Source organism: Anas platyrhynchos, chromosome 13, assembly GCF_047663525.1.
Source record: "Anas platyrhynchos isolate ZD024472 breed Pekin duck chromosome 13, IASCAAS_PekinDuck_T2T, whole genome shotgun sequence".
NCBI classification, from domain to species: domain Eukaryota; kingdom Metazoa; phylum Chordata; class Aves; order Anseriformes; family Anatidae; genus Anas; species Anas platyrhynchos.
The window spans coordinates 21,272,194-21,297,156 of NC_092599.1; the positions used below are offsets into that span (position 1 = coordinate 21,272,194).

Sequence of the window (24,963 nt, forward strand, 5' to 3'; positions counted from 1 at the left end):
TGAACCACTGAGAGGTTCTCTTTACAAAGAAAAAAAGCAAGGAAACAGAAAAATAAGTTGTCTTGCAGAGTGCATTTTATTAATAAGAATTACAATGCTGGAAAATCTGATATAGATTAGCAAAGAACAGTAACAACAGGAACAGTGTATCCAAACAGAACTTGTTGGATAATTAAATTCCTTTAACAGGTAATGAAATTTAAACCTCTTTATCCCTCTGACATAAGCAGAACTCTTAAAAGCTATGGAACTTGATTCTAAAAATGTAATGTGGGAGAAAAATATTGGGATGATGATTAAGGATTTCAGATACCCTGGGAGGAAATTTATGCAGGAGTAAAACAATATACATTTAAATAAAGTGAAAACAAAACAACAATGCCAAACAACAAACCAAAACAAGAAAAAAAAAAAGTATGAAATATAAAAAGAAGGTGTAATAAAAGCCTTGTTATAGAGGTGTGCAGTTTATACCAGCAGTAATGAATCTACTTCACTGGGATAATTTAAAGTCAAGTAAAGGAAAGTAAAGATTGAAATTTTTAAGGAAAATTGCATTTTCACTGTTCTTACTCTTTTAAACTTATTCACGATCATCTTGTCTGCTTTAGTTTCCTCTTTTTATCCCCAGAATCAAAAAAGGGCCTCATTCTGTGGTTTCTTTTCTCATTACTAGAATATAGCTTATTCAACAGTGATCCCAATTTATAGATTATCTACGGTGTACAATATTTGCTAATTCTTGACTTATTAAAAATGAAAATCGTTCCATGAGATTTAATTATTAGAAGGATCTTAACCAAATGGAAAATGTTATAGTAAGATTGGCATAAATGAAGAAGTCCTGTCAGTCATAATATTGAGCCATGTCTAGGTGTGTTTTTTTAAATTATTATTATTATTTTCTGCACAAACCAAAATTATTAGCAAGCTTGTAACTGTAGTCTCTACTTCACTATCCCTTAACATGCTGAGGATGAACTTTCTGGGTTAAGCACCTGTATTAGTTGGTAGGATAACAATTCTATAATGGCAGTTGGAAACCCCGTGGGCTAGTATAAAGAAAAAATACAGTATAAAAGTAGGCTATCACATCTGAAGCTGAGGAAAGATTTAAATGTTATTCTCACCTTTTTGTCTTTAGTGTTATTGTTTGACTTCTATTTCATGACCACCGAGTAAAGCTGTAAGTACGCAGGTAGTACGTACTATAATTAATGCAATCCAGTACCCTCTTTTATATCCAAAGGCCTATTTTAATACCATTTAAAATAGAACAAAATCTCAAAAGTTCCCATCCTAGTTGAGCTTTGTCTGTCCAAACAGCTATAGCTGTCTTGGTCAAAAAGTGTATATTCTGATCTCCTTTATATTTGCTTTCATTCTGTTTTGCAGGATGTTATTTTTGAACATAGTGGTAGGGCTGACCTCATGTTTTGGTTGAGACTTTTTATCCATTTCCCTTTTCAAAATGACAGTACATTGCGTGGTGTCCAATTTCTCTCCATCTCTGTGTTTTAGCAGAGTTAGAATAGATAAGTTCAAAGAACAGTATTACTGGCTTCTCTGTTTCTGAAAGTGCCTATTGGGAGAAAGTAGCCTACTGTTTTTAGAAGCTGAAGAAGTTATGCATCGTATGCCTAGTTTAGAGAACTAATCATTTCCATACCTCTGTTTTTGGTGTTGGTAAGATCTTAAATAGGTTTTCATTACTGCTACAAGCTGTCTTTCTCTAAACTCTCTAGGAAGAAGAAAAAAGTAGACGACTCTCTTTCTCTGTAATTGATAGTTCTTGATGACTTCGGGATATAATGTTCCAAACATAGCTCTTAAGTGAAAACTTGTATTTTATGAAACTGAAAGTGTTGTAGTGTGGAATACAGGTTTTTCAAATCCTGCCATATTTTTCTCACCCAGAAATGCTTCATGCAAGTTATTATACCTGTTTCCAGATCACACCCTAATGTGCAATGTATGATTATAATACTTAGCTGTTACTGCTTTTGTTCATAAAATTCAAATCATTTTTGATAGAATGTGAAGTGCCCTTCCTCCCAGTTTACTAACAAGGAATGGAGAGCTGAAAGGTAGGATGAGTTGGTCAAGGTTGCACAACAGGTAAACATCAGAGCAAGGAACAGAGCCAGTATTCAAACTCCGTTTCACTGCTAAAGCCACTGGACCACCCAGACTTCATAGGCATGTGTTCTCTGTTAGAAGTTTATCAGAAATTCAGATGCAATAGGATAATGTCTTTCAGTATGAAGATTGTAAAACAAGACCAGCACTGTCATTTAATAAAAGAGATTATTTTATAAATATAAGACCAGTTAGCACATTTTCATTGTGATAAGCAAAGGCAATGATGATGTTTCCTGTTTTTCAGAGATTAAGATGGGTTCACTGATGGAGGGTTTCCCATGCTAAAAAGTACTGCTCTAAATGCTTCTTCTGGTAATGTAATTAGGAAATATTGGCCCCGGTTAATGTAACTTAAACAAAATATGTTGTCCTCATCAAACTTTTTCAAGTTGTTAAACAGGCATAGCCTTGTCTAGAAAGAAAACAGGGGCATATAGCATTTCCATGGAAACTTAGTTAAAATGCTGATTTGTGGAAATGATCATAATCAGTACCATAATCTAATCTGATTTAATTAAATGAGAAAGAATCTTAATTATGAAGTCAGCACAGTATGAGTATCTCTACACATACAGAAATCATAGTCTTCCACCCTTACAAATGCTTTCTAACTGCACTTAAAAGTACGAAATAAAGCAGGAAAATCTGTGGAAGCTCTCTTTTTTTTTATCATTTTTTATGTAAAAGTCAAGATGCAAATATAAAATACATCTATGTAAGTATACTTCATTGATGGTTTTAATAGCTTACTGCATCTATAATTTGTGCTATTTATTTATTTATTTATTTATTAATGAAACAAAGAGAGCCTTTAACAAAAGAGTCAGGCATATTGGCTCTGCACTATGAAAAAAAATGAGATAATCTTTGTTTCCATCATAGACACACTGAGAAGATTTATTACTTCTGGAAAAGATTCTGGTATCCTTGTTTGTAAAATAGAAGTAAATTTCAAAGTTGATTGATTTGACCCTTTTAGAAAATTAAATATGTTTTTAGTAAATTGTAGTAACATTTTCAAGAGGGCCTCTGTCATTTTTAAATGCCTCTGTCATGTACAAGTGCCTACCTTTTGCAAAATGGTATTTCAAAGTTATTTATTGCCTAGTAGTGATGAAATGAGTACAACAGGGACTTCAGAAGAACCCCCTAACATTTACTGATTGCAGAATGAGATGAGAGCTTCTAGAAATCCCATTGGTATCTGCCAGCCCTTAGTATGTGCCTTAACAACTATAGAAATTTGGCCTCTGCCAGGCTGACTTTCTAAGTCAATGAGATGTTACCCTCTGTACAACAAAATAATTTCTGTAAATTCTTACCAGAAGTCTTTTCTGAATTGATATTTGAAGACATAGGCTGAGCATCCCTTAACTCTCACATATTTCAATGAGCACTAGCAGTGCTCAACACCTTTTAGGCATAAGCCCCAATTGAATTTGAACCTAACTTGCAACTTAGTTGACAGAAAAGTTAATTGTATGATAGATCTTTAGTTTAATGAAATGTCAAATACATCTATCCTTCAGCAAAACTTCCCCATTTAGTTGGACTCGATGATCCTTATGGGTCCCTTCCAACTTGGGATATTCTGTGATTCTGTGATTTATTTCAAAGCTATTTCATTAGAAAGGATTACAGCTGGTATCTATGGTATTGATTTCCTTTAAGAAAAAAAGAACAAATAAAAATTATTCTTCTAAAAGATACTTTAAAGCTGTATTGAAAGCTAAATCCTACTAATTGTTAGGATATAAATCACAATATACTACTTGTTGAAGCATCTGGATAATGGATTATGTAATGTAAATCTGGCACGTTTGCCCTGTTATTGTGGAAGGCACATCAGCACTTATACTATTTCCAGTAGTTAATAACTCACATAGAGAAGTTCATGGACGGTCATAACCTGGGACACTGATCTCAGGCAATGATGATGTTTTAGTAACAAATTTTAGAAATCTCTAAGTGCCTTTTAATTTTATCAGTTTCAACATTTTTGACATTGTCTTTCTTTTTATTTTCTGGGAGTATCCTTCCAAAAAATTATGAACTTATGTATTTGGCCATATATAAGAATACATTGATCTTTGTATATTGCAACATCAAGGAGTTGCAAAATGCTTCAATTATCTAATGAAGCAAGTAAGCTCTTGGCTGATTTTCAGTAATATGAAGATCTCTCTCAATTAATGAATATTCAGACCTAAGCAAATTTTCGTGCTGAAGGGTCTGTAGGCTTGTGTAGCAATTCTGAAGATGTTAACTTGTTCTTTTTCCTGAAATAAGTAGACAAGTAAAGTAGAAGACTTTCCCTCAGTAAAGTCTAGAAGACTATCCCTCAGTACCTGACCTGTTGGTGGCACTATTTTCCAGTTCACACACCTAAAGAAAACAGAAGATAAACTACTTTCTCCAGAATAGTTAATTCCTAAAATAAATAATTGATATATCTTGACAGAGTTTCAAAGAGTGGTAATAAAGTATCAAGTAAGTATAATATAAATAATAAAGTTAACTAAATGTGAAAATGTTCTGATACGGAGAATGTAAATCCATCATTTTAAAAACTGATTAGCTTTTCAAGTGAGGTGTTTATAAGTAATATACTGAGAATCAACAAGCTACTAATATATCTCGAAAAATAGTATTTCTCTTCTTTAATATATATAAATTAGGAGAATATGAAAAAGAAGAATGCTTGTGTTTCAGTATACTGGAAAATGTTTCAGTGCTATTAATCAGACTTTACTTTTCTTTCCTGACATGGTTTAAATTTTTTAGTTCTGGATATTGCAGGAATGCTAGTTTATAGCTCAAATACGAACTCCTATTTTTGTTGAACAAATAGTCTTCTGTTTTCTTTTCTACGCAGCACTTAAACAAAAACTTTTTTATACCAAAAAAAAAAAAAAAAGATAAAGCTTGTCTCGCAGCTAATACTATTCAAGGAAATCTATAATGTCTGTATCTTTTGACATTGCTACATCTTAAAATTGTTTAGTAAAGACATGGGAGTGATGCAAATCCACAAGCACTATTTTTCTTTATATTTGCAAATACAGAATACTTAATACAACAACTTCCAATATATTACTTGACCTCTGATAACATTATTTATATTTTTAGTAATTCAAAGTAATTTGCTAATCATGGTATAGAGCAATTTGTAGAGAATATCACTGCTGTTATTATAATTCAGTCATTAAAATATCCAAAACTTTCTTTCCCAAATGATGTAATTTTGAAAAAATTGTCATGGTTTCTCACCCAGTATACAAGCCTGTTTGACTAGTAATATTTCATATATTCACTGAATTTATGTGCATTCGAGTATCTATGGTAATAACTGGGTAGAGCAAGTAGTCAGTAGTCAGTGTGTTCTGCAGGTAGGAGGATTTGAATTATGAAGTCTCTTTCTCCTCTTCATGCCAAGTTTGGTAGTAGAAGATTCATGTCTTGCCTTCCAGTTCAATGGTAGGCTAGAAGCCATTGAACTGACATGGGAGAAACCGGACATGGGTTCATTTTGCAGTGGACACATCCACAAAATCTATCTTCAATCCAAAAAAAATGTGTCTAGTAGTAGGATACCTTGTAGCCATTCTTCTATTTTAGGATCCCGGTTTGGGAAGGATAAATCTCTTTGTAAATAAGAATAGTAGTCTTTTGCATTTCAGGAAAAAAGAAAATGTTGTCAAGGTTTGAACACATTATATTTTTGTTAAAGTGGAAGCCAAGAGCCCGACATCTCCTAAGAGAATCTGGTCACAGCCTCCAAGAGTTCAGATAAGGATCCTAATTTCTGGATGTTTGTCTGAACTGAGTCTCTTGAGGTTCATTAATTGCAAACTTGAAACCACAGCCTGTTAGCTGAGATGTGAAAGAAATACTAGCTAAGCCACTCTAACTAGTAAGATTAAGACCTCAGCTGCAAGAAGTACAGCTTTTTCTTCTGAGAACTTGGAATGCTATGGACCCTCCCTTAAGATTTATAAATGTGCTTACAAATATATACCGTTCTTATTTTTTTGTTTCAGTCATGGGATATACTTTAGTATTGCCAAAAATGAGCAAGGAAGCCCTGTAAAACTAAGGAATAGTTAAGAAGTAGTTAAAATGCCAACACTACTTCATTGTTTTAGTGATAATGTGGGCAGATTTGTCTCACATGCTCCCTATACCATCAAAATTCAGAAAGTTGTCACACTACTGGCTTGCAGAGAAGATACTGGAAAAAAAAAGGTGAAGCTTCACAGGAACTCCTTGTAAAAACTCCACCAGCAGCAGCTTTCCTGCTTTTGATGGTGCTTGCCTTCTCTTTGCATGCTACTGAAGCATTCCTGAGGCTAATAAAAATACTACTCAACCCACTTTTTTTTTTTTTTTTCCCCTTTGGCTATTGCAATGAACCATGTGTCAGTAGGTGTCAGGTATATTCTAAAAATCACAGGGAGAATACTCCAGACAGGGGCTTAACCATGCACCACCTCATCCCCTTCAAATTGTACAGTCTAAACCCCTATTTTATACTGTCAATGTACTCCTTGTGCTTCCCAGGAATAAGGTATGTATCTTCCCAGCAAAGTGCACTTAGTGTAATTTTGTATGCCAAGTGGTTACCTCCCTCCACGCTTATGGAATATTTTTTTATTGGAAAAAATTAAAAATTGATTTCCTAGTAGCTCCCCTGAGCTGTAGACTTGGTACCGAGAGTTTATCATGGGGTAAAAGAGTGGATTTTTGTGGGAACCCTTGTGTTGGGTCTGTCTGTTACAGTGTTACACTGTTACAGTGTTGGCAGCACATCAGCTACTATCCTCTAAAGTTTGAAATACAGCATGACTGTGTGAATGATAATTTACAGATAACCTGTTTTCTTCCAAGTTCCTTAGTGAAGCTTCCAGAAAAGACAATAGACTTTCAGTTAACAACATCTCTCTCTCTCTCTATATATATATATATTTTTAATGTTTTCACTCAATTTATGTCCTTTTTGTGTTTCCTTCTGCTCCTGCTGCTACTTCATTAGTCCTCCATAAGAAAGATATGTGTCAGGGAGTCAACAGGAGTCTGGTTTATGATGATGTTCACAGACTGCCCTCCACAGTTCAGTTTTTCAGGGATTGACTGCAAACCAAGCCCTTCAGCTTTCATTTTTTTTTTTTTGGTTTGAGTTTGAATGAAGTTTGGCCTCACACCAATCATCGTCCTCCTCCCCTTTCAGCTTGGCCTTACATCAAGATCCGAATATCTCCTCCCTCTTTGCTTAAACTTGGCCTCCAGGAAATACCAGTTGCCACTGCCTTCCCTGTATCTTGGGAGTTTCCACCCAGACAGCTGCTTCTACCACCAATCCTAAACATCTTCTTGGAGAAAGTAGTAGGTTTAAGGTCATTGAATAAAGAGGGAGAGCTTCTACTTTCCCTTGTCCATTTAAGAATTCACATATTTACATGTTGCATCCCAATACACCTGATGAAGAAAGTGTTCTGTGTTAGCTAAGATCTTATGACATATTACGAAAACTATTGTCTTGCATAACAAAGCACAGGCACATGTATACTATATACTTACATAATACTTATAAATGTATGTGTAGTCATCCCACTTATTTAAAGATAAAAGTAAAATACCAGTAACACAAGATTATTTTTTTTTCAAATACTTTTAGAATACAAAACAATTCAAACTTTGAGATTATTTGTATTTTGCATTGTATCTAGGTTAGTAAGAGACTTGTATTTGGGGAACTCAATCTGTAAATTTTAATGAGGCACAGTAGATCAAATTTAGTTTAAAAAAAAAAAAAAAGAAAGGTATGTGCACATTCAAATGGATTTTAAAAATAAAATTATTTAGGGGTATCTAAATATTCAGTACACACATTTGAAAAATCTATTATTTTTGTTGGTTTGCTTGTTGAAAGCTTTTCATTTTCAGCCCAACAGAGATTGACAGCATCTTTTCAGCTACAAAAAGTTATTGGCTGTAATTTTTTCATTGAGGAAAGAAATACTTTTATGCCATTTATCAGTGAAAAGCAAGTGTCAGTACAGTATGAAAAATTCAGGGCAATAAAACAATTAGGAAATTCTCTATACTATTGTCTTGTGCTCTTTTGATCTGGTATACTTTTATGAAGTATTTTAAAGCCATGTTTTGTACTGTTCTCTGAATTTCTTTTGTAGTATGGGCTTTTCAGATGATATACTAATTCAGTGCTAAAAGTTTGTTAGGGTGGTTACATTTGCATGAGTGGCTTTGATGGCTTATCCAGAGAGAGTTTCACGCTGTGATTCATAGCTATTTATAACATTGACGCAATCTGGTGAGTTCACTCATGGAATGGAATTAGTACCAGGCACTACCTGAAACTCCCCACAATGTGAGGTTAAGCATGAAGGTATCATTTTGGAGAAACTACCAGAAAAGTAGTAAAGCACATTAGAAATCTTCACTAAGTTATATGTATATTAAAAATCAAAACCAAAAAACAATAAAACCACAACAACCAACAATGACAAAAACAAACAAAAAAACCCACTCTACCTTGATTTAAAAAAACGTAGTTTGTGAATAATATTAGTGTCTTAGCCAAATACATAAATGATATTTAGTTTTCCATGGGTAGGACTGTTCTTTACTGTAAGAAAAATAGAAGAAAGTACACAATTACTTAATATTTTGCACCATCTTTTTTGCTAACTATATACTTTTATCATGGGATACTTATAACAGTTAATTACTGGGATGGCTGGCATCACCACCAAGTATTAACGTTGCCCATTGCTTCCAATTATAAGCTTCTGTTTTCAGTGTATTAAAGCTTAGCAAGACTTAAACTATTTAGGCTGAAATTTTCTATTCCTAAGCTTAACACTAATATTTTTTTCATGTTAAAAGAAAATTCTGGGCATCTTCTGTTTGAAGAGAAGAAAATGAACTGGTTTGAGAAGAGGAAGGTATGGGTAGAATCAAAAACATCGCTGAGGTCAGGAAGGAAACTGAATGAAGTGTGAAGTTTGGAAGGGTGAAACTGGATTTTACTGTGCAAGTAAACTGAAACTGGAATTAGAAGCAGTCTAGGAAGTACACATTCGATAAGTGCTAATTCATATTTTCTTTTATGTATCCCACTGTGATGAAACAATTACTATTACTGGGAATATAGCTATATTAGATGATACTGGACCATAATTATTTTACTATATATTGCTATACTCTGAATAGCTTTAATTTATTAGCTAAGACTTGTCTGTATTGAGTTAAAAGAAAATCTGTTATCTTTTTAATTACACTACCTATCACGTGTTTTATACTGTAGCCGTTACATATGTAGCTGTAACTTGTGTAAGTATTTTGATGGGCATTGCCTTTGGAGGTGAGAATCTTCCAGCAATCTGTAATAGAGGTACTTTTTGGCAGTTACAATGTTTATTGCTCAGTATTATGTTTTGGAGTGTAAAATTAAACATCTCATTCTTTGGCTAAGCTAAAACCAGAGAGAGAGATATTTTGAACTGAAACAAAGATTTAGAGTATAAACAAAAGAAGTGTAATTTATTTTTTTAAGTAGCTAAGGATTTGCTGGATTATTTCCCAGTTATTTTAACAGTAACAACAAGTAATAGGAGTAGTCAGAAAGGAGAGAATCTTAGGGAGTCTCAAATTAATGTACAACCGCGTTACAGATAAAAATAATAATAATAATCCTGCTTCAATTCTGTCTCCAGGATTTCTTATTTTGAAGACAAATCTCACTTAAAATAATTCCATAGGATGGCAATAGGATGTTGAGCAATCTTTAGTGTATAAGAAATTACTTTAGGTTAGCTATACTCTACTTTCTGTGGAAAAAGGGAACGGAGATCTTAAGATATTTCTCTAACTGTGCTGATCTAGTCCTTTTATACAGTGTTAAATTCTATAGGTATTTTACAGAATGGAAATGCTTTTAGATTTTACTACTTTTTCCTTCGGTCTGTATTTGGAATCCCTATCCCAGGTTTATAGGGAGACTCTTCTCCTCTCTTGCCTGAAATAAATCAGTCTGATCTATTTTCTTCTCTTATTTTCAGTAGGAATTGGTACTTTTTACTTATATAAGAGCATAAGAGCTCTTATAATTCTGTGCACAGAACAGGAGTCATTTATTGAGGAAGATTTCTTTATCTTTCTGTCCGTTTGCTTATCCATGGAGATCTTGAAATGAACACAAGCAATTCTGAGAAGTTATTTTCTTTCATTCAGTTTTGCCTTGATACTAAACAGCCCTGAGCTCTATAGAAGTTGAGCACTTCTGAATAATTTTATCCTTACAGCATCCCACAGAAACAATGAAAGATTACCCTCAGCCATGGAATAACTGCATAAGGAACTGGATTAATTAACAAAAATTATCACTGAGCCAAGAATTTAACTGTAATTCTCAACCATCTGGTATTTCATGGGATATGTGCTACAGAATGCTGGTCACTGTATCAAGCAAAGGAAAGAAGTCTCAGGGAGTTAATGTCTGCTATCTATAAGCAGTGTTAAAGTCATTCAGTGGAATTGTCTACGTAAACTTGCTAGTATTGTTGACACAAATATTTGGATTTGCAATATTCATTTGAAATGGCATATTCTGTAGTACAGAAAATAGGTACATGAAGAAGGAACCTTAATGTCGCTCCAGCAGCTGCCATTAGTTGGTCTTCTGTGTTCCTTCAGCTCTAGCCCATTCTTCTCAGTAACAGTACAAAGGAAAGGCAGCAGAGAAGACAAAAACATTTCTCCTCATCTCTGAATGCTCATTTTTCCCGGCTAAAGAAGAGTATCCCTTGTATCCATTGGCCTTTTTTGTTGAACCAAGCCTAGAAATGTTGAATGAAATTTAAATAAATATTCTGTGTGAAGATCAACTATAGCTTTTTTTTTTTTTTTAACAAGTGTGGATACTATCTTGATACTTGGATATTTAGAAATTATTCATTCACTGACATGGAAGTTGCTACGTGGATTCTTCAAGACAGTGAAATGAAAACAAAAAAAGTAAATGGTGAGATTAAAATCTCACAGTAAAAATTGCCTCTTCAAAGAAAATTCCTATGCTTCTTTCACTATACAGTGTTTATGGAAGTTGTGTTTTCTTCTCCTATCTTGAAACATAGTTACAGATCATGTAGCACTTAATTTTCTAAAAATAACTACAAGGTTTTCAAAATTATGGAAAATATGTATTCTGTTCCGTGTTATGTTTAAATGTTGCCATTATAACATTGCATGACCTCTACCTATACTAAAGTTTAAGATGCATTGCTGTTTTACCTCATTAAAGGATACTGTACCTCGTAGATTAGTGGTAGAGCTTCTCTAAAAGGGGTAGAGAAATAAACTGAGTCATTTTTGAAAAAGTAAGGAAGACAGTAACTGGTAATGTTTAGCCCTTCGGTTTCTACAAATATAGACTACTCTTGAAATCATGGACAATCGTCTGAGTGCAAGCAGGCTCAGTTTTCCTCCCTGATCATTTATTTCCCATTGCAGTCTGTCTAAGAAGCCTCAAAATTCATAGGGCTAAAACTATGAAAACAAAACTGCAGCTGCTTGTATCCTGTCATCTGCATGAAGAGGGTTGCTCTTATGTTTTGTAGAAATTTCATTTTTTTTTAAAGATTTTATGTTAGAAAAAGACTTCTTACCTTCTACTTCATGGATGAAATGACCCAGTAACAAATGAACACTTGAAATGTTGACCAGTATTCTCCTGTTGTTTCAGCAAACGTTCGTGGGTTTCAGCACAAAATGTATAATGTATTTATGCACAGCTTGTGATTCTGCTGCTTAATATGGAGACATATGCAATCTGAATAATGGTTGCTCTGCTGCTTATTATATTAGCAATATCTTCATATTTAAGCAAGCTATAAATTATTTAAAATGTGATTATGTGGTGTCCAATTTAATTATTTGTGTCTTTTTATTGCAAGACTAGCTTTCTCTCTTTATTATAGGACTATTTCTCCTTCTGATTTATTTTAAAGAAATGTATTATAACATATCGGTTTTATTTCTATATTTCACAGCTGTGGGTATCCAGATGAAACTTGATTTTTTCCAGCGGAAATTCTGGACTGCGAGCAGACAGGTATGTTTTAAATTGAAATTTTTCTTGCCATTGAATCCATAGCACCTTTCTAACTGTGCAATTGATCAGCACTTTTTTTTCCACAAAACTACTGCAAGCAATATATTTTGAGTTATATAAACAGTTAGCTCTTCATATATACCTTCCAGTTCAAAATTAGACAAAAGAGTATTCAGTCCTCTTGATCCCATCTTCAGTGAAGAAAATAGGAAGATAATTCATTTTATGCTCCTATATATAAGGAGCATAATGGTTTTGTTGACCTGACATTAATTTTCTCTGTCAGAAAAAGGGGAACAGCAGACCAAGTAGTTATATTTATTCATTTTCAGTGATATAGAAATACAGGCAGAAATATGTCTTCTTGCCAACTTAGTACCTTTCTTCCAACATTTAGTTAATTCCAATATCATGTACATTGATTAGTCAACTAGGCTACTGAATCAGGCTTGGCATCTATAGTCTTTAATAAACTATACCTAAAGTTTTAGTATATAGAATTTTTGTTCATTGAAGAGCTGATCATACATTTTCTAATTATTAGGAGATTTCACCCATATTTTGAGAATAGATTGGAACCATACTATTTCAGAGAATGATTCCTAAAATGCTGGTCCTACCCTACCCCACTGGAAAATCACATATTCTTGTTGACAAATGGTCAAAAGCTGCTAACACAAAGGAGATGAAGGTGTTTATAGCAGTTGACAATGATACCTTGTGAATGCACCCTTTCTTTATGGAACAGAACATGATTGGTGAATAGATTGAATACTTCCCTACTCTTGTTTTTAGAACAATTTCTGGCTTTGATAAAAATTGAAACTATGTCCAAATCTTTATAATTGTGCTCACCTTGATTTTGGAAATGTCATTTTATTTGAATTATAAAACTAAAACTGAAATATTTTATTGATTTTTGGTATTGTCTCTAGTGTGCATCTCTTGATGGCAGATGTGCTATAAGTTGTGATGATGAAGTAAGTATTTAACAGAACTTTATTTTCCATTTATATACCTGTTGCAGTAGAACATGAAGTTGATTATAATGTACACTGTGATGTTCAAACAAAATTAATCTCCTGGCATAATTAGGAATCACCTTCCAAATATAATGCAATTTATATTAGACATTTTATGACTACTTACAAACATCCATTTATTTATGAGGTTGACAGTGATATCTCAAATATGCATTGGAGTAAATTTTGTTTTATTAATCCAGTTTTGGAAGTCACATGAAACTATTCTAAAGCATTTATTTTCTACTTCTTAATTGTCCACCTGAGGTAGAAACTAGTCTCTGATGTTCACACAAATATTAAATAAATTATTACCAGTATAATATAAATGCAGAATTGAATCTATGCAGTAGTAATACATGAATAGCACTTCAGAAATAGAAAAGAAATAACATCAGTCAGTAGTTCTTAGTGATCTCACCAAAATAACTTTTTACGTAATATTTAATTTGGTAGATAAAAATAATATTTTTAGTGTCTTATGCATAGGCTTTTGCAAACCATTTAATATCATACCATATGATATTTTTATCAAGCAACCAATGTGTCACAGGTTGAGTGAATTAAAAAATGGTTAAGAAAGTACTGTCTGTACTGATACATGGGAAGGAATTAAATATGCAAGATTCTAGCAAATCAGAGTTGGGTTTTAGATATTGTTTCAGGTATAGTTCTTATCAGTAATTTGGAAGAAAACATAAACCAGTTATTGATAACAACATTGCATGATCTCCAAACTGAACGAATTGTGTGAGGAAATCTGGGTCACCTAATAACTGTGCTTGAACAAACTGCCTGCATTAAAGTATCATGAAATATAAATTCATACAACTGGAAACAAAAACTTCAGGCTGTATTCACGTAGTTCAAGGGCACTATCCTGAAAAATAGTAATTCTAGTAATATTTGAGAACCATGGCAAAAAAACAGATGAATAGGAAATTCTCTTTTCACACAGTGATCCAAAAGAACTGTTGCAAAACATACATTAAAAGGCAAGAATCTGCTTGCCTCTGTAACTCATGCCAATGTAATGTTTTTGCGATCTATTTAAAAAGTAGAATACCATTGTTTAATATAATTATAAAGTTTTCATACAGTTTTATTCTGTTTTTATACATCTCAGTTGTTTTCAGAGAAGCTGCTATCTGTATTGCCAGAAGTGAGCAGTCAGCGTGTTCTTAGCTTTTGCTGCCATTTACACCCTTTACAACAAAGTGATAAAAAGTATTTGTACAGCAAACTGAAAACTGTTTCCCCCCACCACTGAAAACTCTGGTATTTAAACAGCCCCTCTTCATCTCTTCTGAAGATCTTCAAGTTCTCACAAATTCCTGTCTATTCTTTTTACAGTAGAAACCAACATACATTATTTGTCATATTCCATAAGTCTTAATTTTCTCTGTTTCTCTGTTGTCTTTTCTTATCCGTGTTCTAGTCTGGATGTAAAGATCTATTCCTGACTGTTTCAGCATTTGAATTAGGCACACCTTTCTTTTCTCAGAGGTGCTGCATGTCCTGTATTAATGTATTTCCAACGAAATCCCTACATTTTCCACCACCTGGACCACTGTTCTGATTGTATTCCTACCTGTTCAGTAGTTGATTCATTTGGAGTAGCCCAAAATTCATTCAGGGCTGTTCAGCACATTAAAATAATAATAATAATAACAATACCAAAAGTAGTGACATAAAGTACTTTGTGATATTTCCTGTAATGAAAATTGAGCTGGGTTGGGCTTTCTGGAGAACATGTAATTCAAAATCCAAATAACTATGGTCAAAAAAGTTCACAAATCTATTTGAGAATTCTTTCTAACATCGATTTTTATTACATTGTATATGTTGTTCTTTAAGGCAAACGATGTTATTTTATTTTTTGGATTACTTTTGTATAAAATTATAAAAAGTTTTAAAGATACATCATCCATTTTAGCAATCACACTTCTAGTATTCTACTTCATAACCCCATATAAAGAGACATTGAAGTGTGTTTTATTGAAAAATGAATCCAGTATGCACATGCAGTGATATATATATATTATTTTATTTTTTTAAATATGTCTGTTCAGTATGAAATTCAGATCACAAAAACCATTCCAGAGACAAAGACAAAACTTCAGACATCAGCAATTATAAGAGTAGAGCATTAACTTCTTCAGCAGAAGAAGATAATCTGAAGGACAGAGATAGTAATAAATAATGGAAAACTTGCAGTAAGCTATAACACAGAATTGTGATGATCATGCCATCTTTGGCCATGAAATGGACCTTATGAGTCTTTAGCATTTCTAGTTGTAAAGACTTACAGACTTCTCCATTTGCAGCTTGTATTATTTTAACCAAGTAAAGTAAACTTATAATTATTAATTATTAATAAACTATTTAAAAATATATATATATATAAAACAAACAGATTCCTCCCAGGTGTATGTGTGTGAAAGTACCTATTTAGCCCCAATTTCAGGCTGTCATTTGCATTAACAATGATTTTAAGGAGATCTCATAATGTTTATTATCCCATTCTTCTAAAAGTGATCATGCATCCATTGACAAACCAGGTCTGTGGAACTTTTAATTAGCTAAAGTTTCCTGAATTTGTTTTATTATAACTTGCTACAGATTTAAGGTACATACTTTACCTTGAGTTGTTTCCATCACCTTTAAATATCAGTAGGTTTCCAGTCATAGCCAACGAGTTTGAGAAGTATAACTGCACATAGTCTGCACAGAGTGCTGTGTAAAATCTCATTTAGCATAAGGCACCACACTTGCAGGATTAAAAGCTGAGCAGAGTTGACTTCCTTTGTTTGAGATAGCCTTTGTGACAAAATAGTTAACAGTACACAATTTCTTCTGTAAAGGAGTCTCCTGGCTGCAACGTGTTCAACTGCTTCATCCAGACAAGAATTGTTGATATATTAGCATTGCTGCAAAGATGCTTATGGTCTGTCCATGGGAAGAACTGAGTATACAATGATAAGGATAAGGAATTTCTTTTTATATTACATTCATAGGCAAAGAAAATGCTGCTCAAAGGCTTTTCAGTTATTTTCAATTGACATCGGCAGGAGGACAGGAGGATCAACACAGGGAGAAGTTGTATGAACCTTGATAATTTGAACCTTGATAATTTAGAGGTTCCAAGCTTTTTTTTTTTTTTTTTTGATACACTATCTGTTAATAGGACTCAGTCAAATATTACAGGTCCCCAATAATACTCCACAGCTGTCTTTTCTCAACAGTAAGAAAATATATAATGAACAATTACCATACAAATTAAAGCACTTAAAAGTATTAAGAAATGAAACTAATGGAAATAGGGTCTCACAGTAGTCATGCAAAGAATTAGTTGAGGAATTTGATTCTGAAATGCAGTTGCATGACAGATTTTCAATTCCTCAGAAGTATTTTTTTTTCTTTCTTTTTTCTTGTTTTTGTAGTCTCACATTTTATTCTATTTTATTTTTTTATTTTTTTTGGGTTTCTTAACCCTTATAACATTCCATTACTGTTGTTATATATTGGAACTGTGACAAATACATAGAGGACTTGAACTTCATCAAAGTTACTGTACTCCAAATGTGTTCTCAGACCTCAGTCAACATTCTTGAAGTGTTTATTCTGGACTTCATGCCTGCTCTGTTTTACAAGCTCAGGGACTCTCCACCTACAGAATGTTCCCCTTGAAATCTGGAGTTCGTTGAATTTGAACCTTTGGGCAAACCTGTATGTAGTTCACTTCCAACACCTGTGAACCATTGTGAATTAAACCTTTTTCATACAGTTGTAGTCTATGCAAATATTATTATCCCATATGTTAATTTTACATTTGTCATTTTCTATTTGAGATTTTCTGATGTAGTGGACAAATAAATGCACCCCACTGTCCTCTTCAAATGCTAAATTTCATTTGCAAAATGTTCCTTTGGTGTAGTACCGAATAGTGAAAATTAGTTATCTTGCTGGCTGATAGGTGAATGAGTGGTCCTGAATTAACATTTCACCATAGTTAAATGTTTCTAAAATGGATAGAAATAGAAACCTAGTTATCTTCAAACATCTCTAACAAGATGCAGTTTCCACTTAGTGCAATTAGCTATCATTAGCATCGTTTAAAATTTTGAACAGTACTAATAAATGACTATGGCTTAGAGATTTGACCCATGTGGATACGTACTGTTGAGTCACAGCAGTGTTTACCCAACTGTATGTAATCCATAAATTACAAAATTAAGCCTACACTGTCTCAATGTACCCAATGTAACTACTCTTAATTATTTTCTATGCTGTGGAGAAATATTTTTTCTTATGTACTGTCTTTAGATTAATCTTTCATGCATGAAGACTTTAAGTGTCCTCAAAAGAGCTCTTTGTTGGCTTAGCTTTTCTCTCAATAAAGTTCATGGGAGGTTTATGATAGACTTTGGGGATAGTAGTGTTATGGAGTTACAGTCCAACTTCTGAAATTCCACTCTTCACACACCATTGAGGTTAAGTAGCTGCCTCTTCTGAATGAGTTAGCTCTACTCAGTTGCTTGCCAGAATCATCAGCTTGTCATGTTGCATTTGACAGTTTTTGGCTTTCTAACAGATCAAAGTTTGGAAATAATGAGTTGTTTCAACTTCCTTTTTGATGTGTTTTCTTCCACTAGGGGTGCCTAGAGCTTAGTTCCCCTATTAGAAAGAATAGCCTGCACTTGCATCAGAGAATTACAGTCATTTCAAACTTTTGCCTGCTTTGGGTTTCTCTGTATTTTCAAAACTAAGCTTCATGCCAGCATTTCTGCCAATCCCTCTTCTGCAGTTCCACAGAATGTATGGCCAGAGTGAGAATCAAACTCATCTAGGAATCTCTTGAAAAATCAGGCTACATTTTCACAACACCCTGAGCAACTGCTACTGCAGAATCAGCCCTACTTTTCTTTATAAAACTGCAAAGGGATTTTGCTGGAGGTGTACAGGGTGTAGCAGAAAGCACATTTTATCATGTTTCTGTTCAGCCCCTTCACAGCAGGAAAAGTTTTGAATGAGAAGCAAAGCCATGATGATTCCTGTATTGGAAGCCACCCTACAATTTTTTTACACAAATGTCACTAAAAATTCAGGGAACAATGTTAAAATGTTTGCTGATTTAGACTAATGATAGAAACATATTAAGGATGTAATACTGAGGTAGGTATTTGGCAATAATGAAGAGAAACTGAGTTATATCAAGGTTTGAGTTGAACCTTATGTTTAAACTCTGAAGCACAGTAATTAAAATTTTGCCTGTAGCAAGTAATTCACTTAAGGTTACAATAGTGCATGCACGTATGGAGGGAAGCACTGATTTGAGTTTACCTAGTTTTATGCAATTTATAACTCCGACCTATGAAAAGCTAACAGTCCTATCTCTGAATCCAGTTCCCAATTAAAAACACAATTTGAAAAGCTTTTAGGAGACCTATGGGGCCTCTTTTACAGAAGTTTCTGTTCCCCTCCCCCAATGACCAAATTAAAAAATACTACCTGGTCCCCTGTTGGTCCTCTAGGCTGACACTGTTTTCATTAATACATCATTAGAGTAATGACATTGTGCTGATGTTTTTCTCCGAACACAGGATAAGCCATCAGGAGCAACAAAGTTCTATGCCTTTGCAAACCTTGTTACAAGGAAATACTTCTAAGAATTAATTAAACAAAACAAACACTGATCCTGTTCTTTTAATGTTTGTTATAATTATTTTATAACTTTTATTTCTATATACATCTTTGTTTTGTTTTGCGTGGACTAACTGTATAAAAACTAAATCGGGTAACATCCCATGAGTTGAGACTACATCCACTTAGAAGTTACATAAACCATTAAAAGAACCTGAAAGAAAGTTTTATCTATGTAGAAGTCATTTGGAAGTAAACTAAGTTATTGCTGTATCCTAAAACCAGGAATCTGAATTGTATTTTTAATTATTTTTTTCAGTCTATCAGTTGCTACCTAATAGATAACAATGGATTTATTTTAGTGTCTGAAGACTATAGGCAGGTAAGTGAAAGATTTTTATTCAGTTACTGCTATTACTGATTTATCTTATTTATTTATTTAAAATAGACAGCTGTCTTAAATTAAGTAATTAGTAGCATGAAGTTAAAAACTTCCTTCAATAAATAATGTGAGCTGCCTCTCGCAGGAGCTCAGTTTCTGTCTCCCAGTGGTGTAGAGTCATGAACCCATAACTGTTCTCTGAAAGGGCTTGTTTGCTGAAGAACTGTCTATCTTCCGTGATAAATTTTTACCCCAAGAAGAAAGATTTACTCTGGCATTTTTGCCACCTATGAAGGGTGGGGAGGAAGGGAGAAGGCTGGGCATGCAGAGCTCTTACATTCAAACTTCAGATAATGAAATTTTACACAGGTGTTTGCTGAAGAGTTTGTTTTCTGAAGTGTATTACAGCCACTGAAGGACTAAAATTCAGCAATCAGCACCACAATAGAGAGGATAAGGATCATGATTAATGGGGAGATCATTTAAAACATTAATTTGCTTTGCATTCATGGAAACTAATTGAAAAATGAATGTATAATTCTTCATTTCTGCAAACCTTATTAAGAACCCACCACTACCCCCTCATAAACATTTGCCTGAGAATTGATGGGATGCTGCCTCAGTTATGACAGAGTTGTCTGAAATTGAATTTCTTGTCTGTGTTGGAACTGTGCATAGGAGTTATCCGTACTCTTACTCAGCCTTTAGGAGAACTACATTTGTTATGACTACTCTGGTTACTGGGAAACAGCTATCAGAAAGTGCTCTGGGTGACTTAGAAGAGTGACCGGAGAGGAGGTTTAAAAAAAAAAAAAAAAAAAAAGCACTATAAGTGGATGGCAAAAAAGAAGCCAAACTGAACATTTCACTTCTAAATTAAAAGCTTGAATTATTGCAGCCTTAAACATGAAACTTCTTAAAGAAAAAAGATACAGATGTTTGTTTATTTCATTGCTCAAAAGGAATTGGATAATCTTTCCCCACAATCCCTTTGTCCCTTGCTCCACTTTGATTGAGTATGCTAGCAACTAATAAGCAAGGAAAATGTATTTTATCTAAAAACCATTATCCTTCCAATCCAGTTCTGGAGCATTAGCTGCTAAACAGATACTGTACTGAGTTGTGAAGTAGTCATTCTTCACAATATGCTGTCTTATATTCAAAACTGAAGGCTGAAATTTATTCATAGAATCATAGAATATCCCGAGTTAGAAGGGACCCATAAGGATCATCAAGTCCAACTCCTGGCACCACACAGGTCTGCCCAAAAGTTTAGACCATGTGACTAAGTGCACAGTCCAATCTCTTCTTAAATTCAGACAGGCTTGGTGCAGTGACTATGTCCCTGGGGAGCCTGTTCCAGTGTGCAACCACCCTCTCGGTGAAGAACCTCTTCCTGATGTCCAGCCTAAACTTCCCCTGCCTCAGCTTAACACCCTTCCTGTGGGTCTTATCACTGGTGTTTACAGAGAATAGGTCACCTGCCTCTCCACTCCCCCTCGCAAGGAAGTTGTAGACAGCGATGAGGTTCCCCCTCAGCCTCCTCTTCTCCAGGCTGAACAGGTCCAGTGGTCTCAGCTGCTCCTCATACATCTTCCCCTCCAGGCCCTTCGCCATCTTCGTCACCCTCCTCTGGACACTCTCCAAGAGTTTAATGTCCCAGAACTGCACACAGTACTCGAGGTGAGGCCAGACCAGCGCAGAGTAGAGCGGGACAATCACCTCCCTCGACGGACTAGCGATGCTGTGCTTGATGCACCCCAGGATACGGTTGGCCCTCCTGGCTGCCAGGGCACATTGCTGGCTCATATTCAACTTGCTGTCTACCACAACCCCCAGATCCCTCTCAGCGGGGCTGCTCTCCAGCATCTCATCACCCAGTCTGTACGTAAAGCCAGAGTTGCCCCGTCCCAGGTGCAGGACCCGGTACTTGCCTTTGTTAAACTTCATGTGGTTGGTGATCGCCCAGCTCTCCAATCTGTCCAGATCTCTCTGCAAGGCCTTTCCACCCTCAGCTGAGTCCACAACTCCTCCAAGTTTGGTGTCATCAGCAAATTTGCTCAGAACTCCTTCTAGTTCTACATCCAAATCATTTATAAAAACATTGAAGAGGACTGGCCCTAAAATGGAGCCTTGAGGGACCCCACTAGTGACCATCCACCAACCAGATGTGGCCCCATCAACCACAACCCTTTGAGCCCTGCCTATCAGCCAATTGCTCACCCATCGTACGATGTTTTTGTTAAGTTGTATGCTGGACATTTTGTGCAGTAGGATCCTATGGGAAACCGTGTCAAAAGCCTTGCTGAAGTCCAGAAAGATCACATGAGCTGGTTTCCCTTGATCGACTAGATGGGTGATCTTATCATAAAAAGAAATCAAATTTGTTAGGCAGGACCTACCCCTCATGAACCCATGTTGGCTGGGACCAATGACTGCATTGTCCCCTTGTCCCCCAGGAGCGCTTCAGTAACTTCAAGGATCATCTTCTCCATAATTTTACCAGGCGCTGACGTGAGACTGACAGGCCTGTAATTGCTAGGGTCTTCTTTCCTACCCTTCTTGAAAACTGGCACATTCTCCATCTTCCAGTCTACTGGGACCTCTCCAGATTCCCAAGATCATTGAAAAATAATTGAGAGAGGTCCCGTGATGACATCAGCCAGCTCTTTAAGCACCCTGGGATGGATCCCATCCGGACCTATGGACTTGTACGGATCCAGTTGGAGCAGCAAATCCCGCACATGTTCAGGTTTGGTTGGGAGTTTGTCATTCCCACCGTCATGGTCCTCCAGCTCAGGGCACCCAGGGTCCTGAAGCCCATCATCAGTGTTGAAGACAGAGGCAAAGAAGGCATTATTGTCTCCGCTTTGCCTATGTCATTGTCTGTGAGGAGACCTTCCCCATCAAGTAGTGGGCCTATGTTTTCTTTGGTTCTCCTTTTTCTGTTCACGTATCTTAAAAACGTTTTTATTGTCTCTCACAGACATGGCCAGCTTGAATTTTAGCTGGGCTTTGGCCCCACAAATTTTCTCCCTACAAACACAAACAGCATCCCTGTATTCCTTCCTCGTCACCTGACCATCCTTCCAGCAGCCGTACTCTTTCGTTTTTCACCTAAGCTCCAGTAGAAGATCCCTGGTCAGCCAGGCCAGCCTTCTGCCCCACCTGCCTGACTTCCAATATTTTGGAATCGCCAAAAAGCTTGTGCTTTTAGGAGGCAGTGCTTAAAGACTGACCAGCACTGATGGACGCCAATGCCTTCAAAAGCAGCTTCCCAGGGGACCTTGCTGACTAGTTCCCTGAGCAACCTGAGCTTTCCCCATATCCAGGGCTGAAGTTTTGGTGGTAGTTTTCCTTCTGTCACCATAAATTCTAAACTCAACCACTTCATGGTCACTATGACCAAGACGGCCGCCAGCTGCCACATCTCCCACAAGACCGTCTCTGTTTTCCAGCAACAGATCAAGGAGGGCACCTTTCCTAGTTGGCTCCCTTAGCACCTGTGCCAAGAAGTTATCATCTAGGTACTTTATGAACCTCCTGGACTTGCTCGTGTCAGCCATGTGGTGATCCCAGTTGATGTTTGGCAAGTTGAAATCCCCCATAAGGACAAGAGGAGTTGACCTCGAGGCATCTCTTAGTTCTGCAAAGAATAATTCATCGGTGGTGTCATCCTGGCCGGGTGGTCTGTAATAGACTCCCAGTACGACGTCCCCTTTATTTGTTCGTCCCTTAATCCTTACCCAGAGGCACTCAACTTTGCCATCCCCAACTTGAAGTTCCATGCAGTCCAGCCCATGCTTCACATACATCACCACCCCGCCACCTTGTCTACCCTGCCTGTCCCTCCTGAAGAGCCTGTAACCATCTATCGCAGCACATCAGCCACAGGACTCATCCCACCAGGTTTCACTTATGCCGATGATGTTGTAGCTGTGAGACTGGGCCAAGACTTCTAGCTCATCCATTTTATTCCTCATACTGTGTGTGTTTGTGTAGAAGCACTTCAAATGCACTTCCCTACACACAGCACCTTGTGGAGCCAACTGAAGGACCTCACCGGCACACAGTCCCTTTGATTCTAGCATACCATCACTTAGCTCATCACTGGCATGTCTGTTTTGTTTTTTTTCTTTCCCCCTTCAACTCTAATTTATAGCCCTATCTATCAGCCCTGCCAACTCCTGAGCCAAAATCCTTACCCCTCTCTGAGAGAAGCGCATCCCATCTGGTGACAGCAGGCCTGGTGTCACGTAGACCTTCCAGTGATCGAAAAACCCGAAGTTCTGTCAGTTGCACCAGTCCCAAAGCCACATGTTAATGCGGTGAGCCCACTTGTCAGGATCGATCCTCTCTATCGGAAGGACAGGGGCAAACACAACCCATGCCCCTGATCCTTTAAGTAGTCACCCCAAAGCCTTAAATTCCCTTTTGATCTCTCTCGGACTTCTCATTGCTACTTCCTCATTACCAGTCTGAAAGACCAGTAGCGGGTATTATTTTGTTTTACATGTATTGCTTCCACCCTTTAAAATGTCAAGCACGTTATGAATATCATTTGAGGGTGTACCCATAAAATGACATGAACTAAAAATATGGTGTTTTTTAAACATTAAGTGCATTATATTAGAAACATTTTTTCCCCTACAGCTATCAAATATATATTTTCTACTTAGTTGATCATTGACACAAGAATAACAGTCATTATAAAATAATGATGATACACTGAAATCATTTTGTCTGGTTTGTCCCACTGTTGTTGTGCTTGGTATTTGTGTAATTCATTTGCTAGTTGATAGTTGGCTACAGTCAATAAATACAATTAGGAAGAGATATTTTCTTTGGTAGATTACCTGATACTAGTTATTACATATTCCTATGAAGAATATATCATGGACAGATGTAGGACCATAACTCGGCTAGAAATGTGTCAGATATTAAGTTATTTGGAACAATGTCTATTCCTGCCCGTAACATCAAATATATGTGAGTCTTGCCTATTTGTTTTCTGAGCTAGGAGACAAGCAGCTGTAAATCACTCACTGCTGATGGAAGGTCAGAGAGCAAGTGATAACATGCTGTTTTTACAAGAACCCCAAGCAAAACCGATGGACTCTTGCTCCTTTGTCATTGTATCCTAAAGTACATATACAGGGAGAAACCTTCCTACCATTTCATGGAATAAGAAACAGGTGTTCTTTCCTGAATGTGCTTCAGCACTGTTTTTCTTTGGACGTGCCAGAAGTGACCTGAACCACTCTAAGAATCTTGTCCTGGGGCAGTGTAATTCTTCATCTGAGTTATCACCAAATCCAAATATATTAAAAATTACAATTATCTGGGTGTTACTGCTTTGAAGAGAACTGCTTTGAAGAATTTACAGATGGATCTTTTGTGGAGAGAACTGTCACGGAAATGTCTTTATAAGACTGAAGCACATCTTGAAAAATCAAGTTTATTACTATCTAAGGTTATATTAGTCATTTATGGTTTGGGCTTTTTGACATTAACTGACTGCCTCTCTCATAGTTAGGATAATCTTTCTTCATCAGTCAGCTAGGGCTACTGAAGCTAGTATTTTTAGTCATGTAAACCACAAATGTTCTTCTTGTTTCTAGGAGACTTTGCACGCACATATG

At 35.9% G+C, this 24,963-nt stretch overlaps 1 protein-coding gene across 15 annotated transcripts in view; it reads left to right on the forward strand.

Moving 5' to 3' along the window:
- The window catches only part of CACNA2D3 (calcium voltage-gated channel auxiliary subunit alpha2delta 3), a 459,196-nt gene that overhangs the window by 394,622 nt on the left and 39,611 nt on the right, over positions 1–24,963 (forward strand). For 12 of the 15 annotated variants that reach the window (XR_002401918.4, XR_005269052.2, XM_038185882.2 and 9 more), the window contains 3 exons: positions 12,213–12,274; positions 13,210–13,254; positions 19,259–19,321. Coding sequence is in view for 12 of the 15 variants with exons in the window: in XM_038185882.2 (XP_038041810.1) it covers positions 12,213–12,274; positions 13,210–13,254; positions 19,259–19,321 (170 nt within the window). In the remaining 3 variants the exon portion in view is untranslated. Of the gene's footprint in view, positions 1–12,212; positions 12,275–13,209; positions 13,255–16,160; positions 17,083–19,258; positions 19,322–19,690; positions 20,493–20,926; positions 23,650–24,963 lie in introns of those variants that run through there. The other 3 variants (XR_011812447.1, XM_021272154.4, XM_021272153.4) reach the window with 3 other exon arrangements.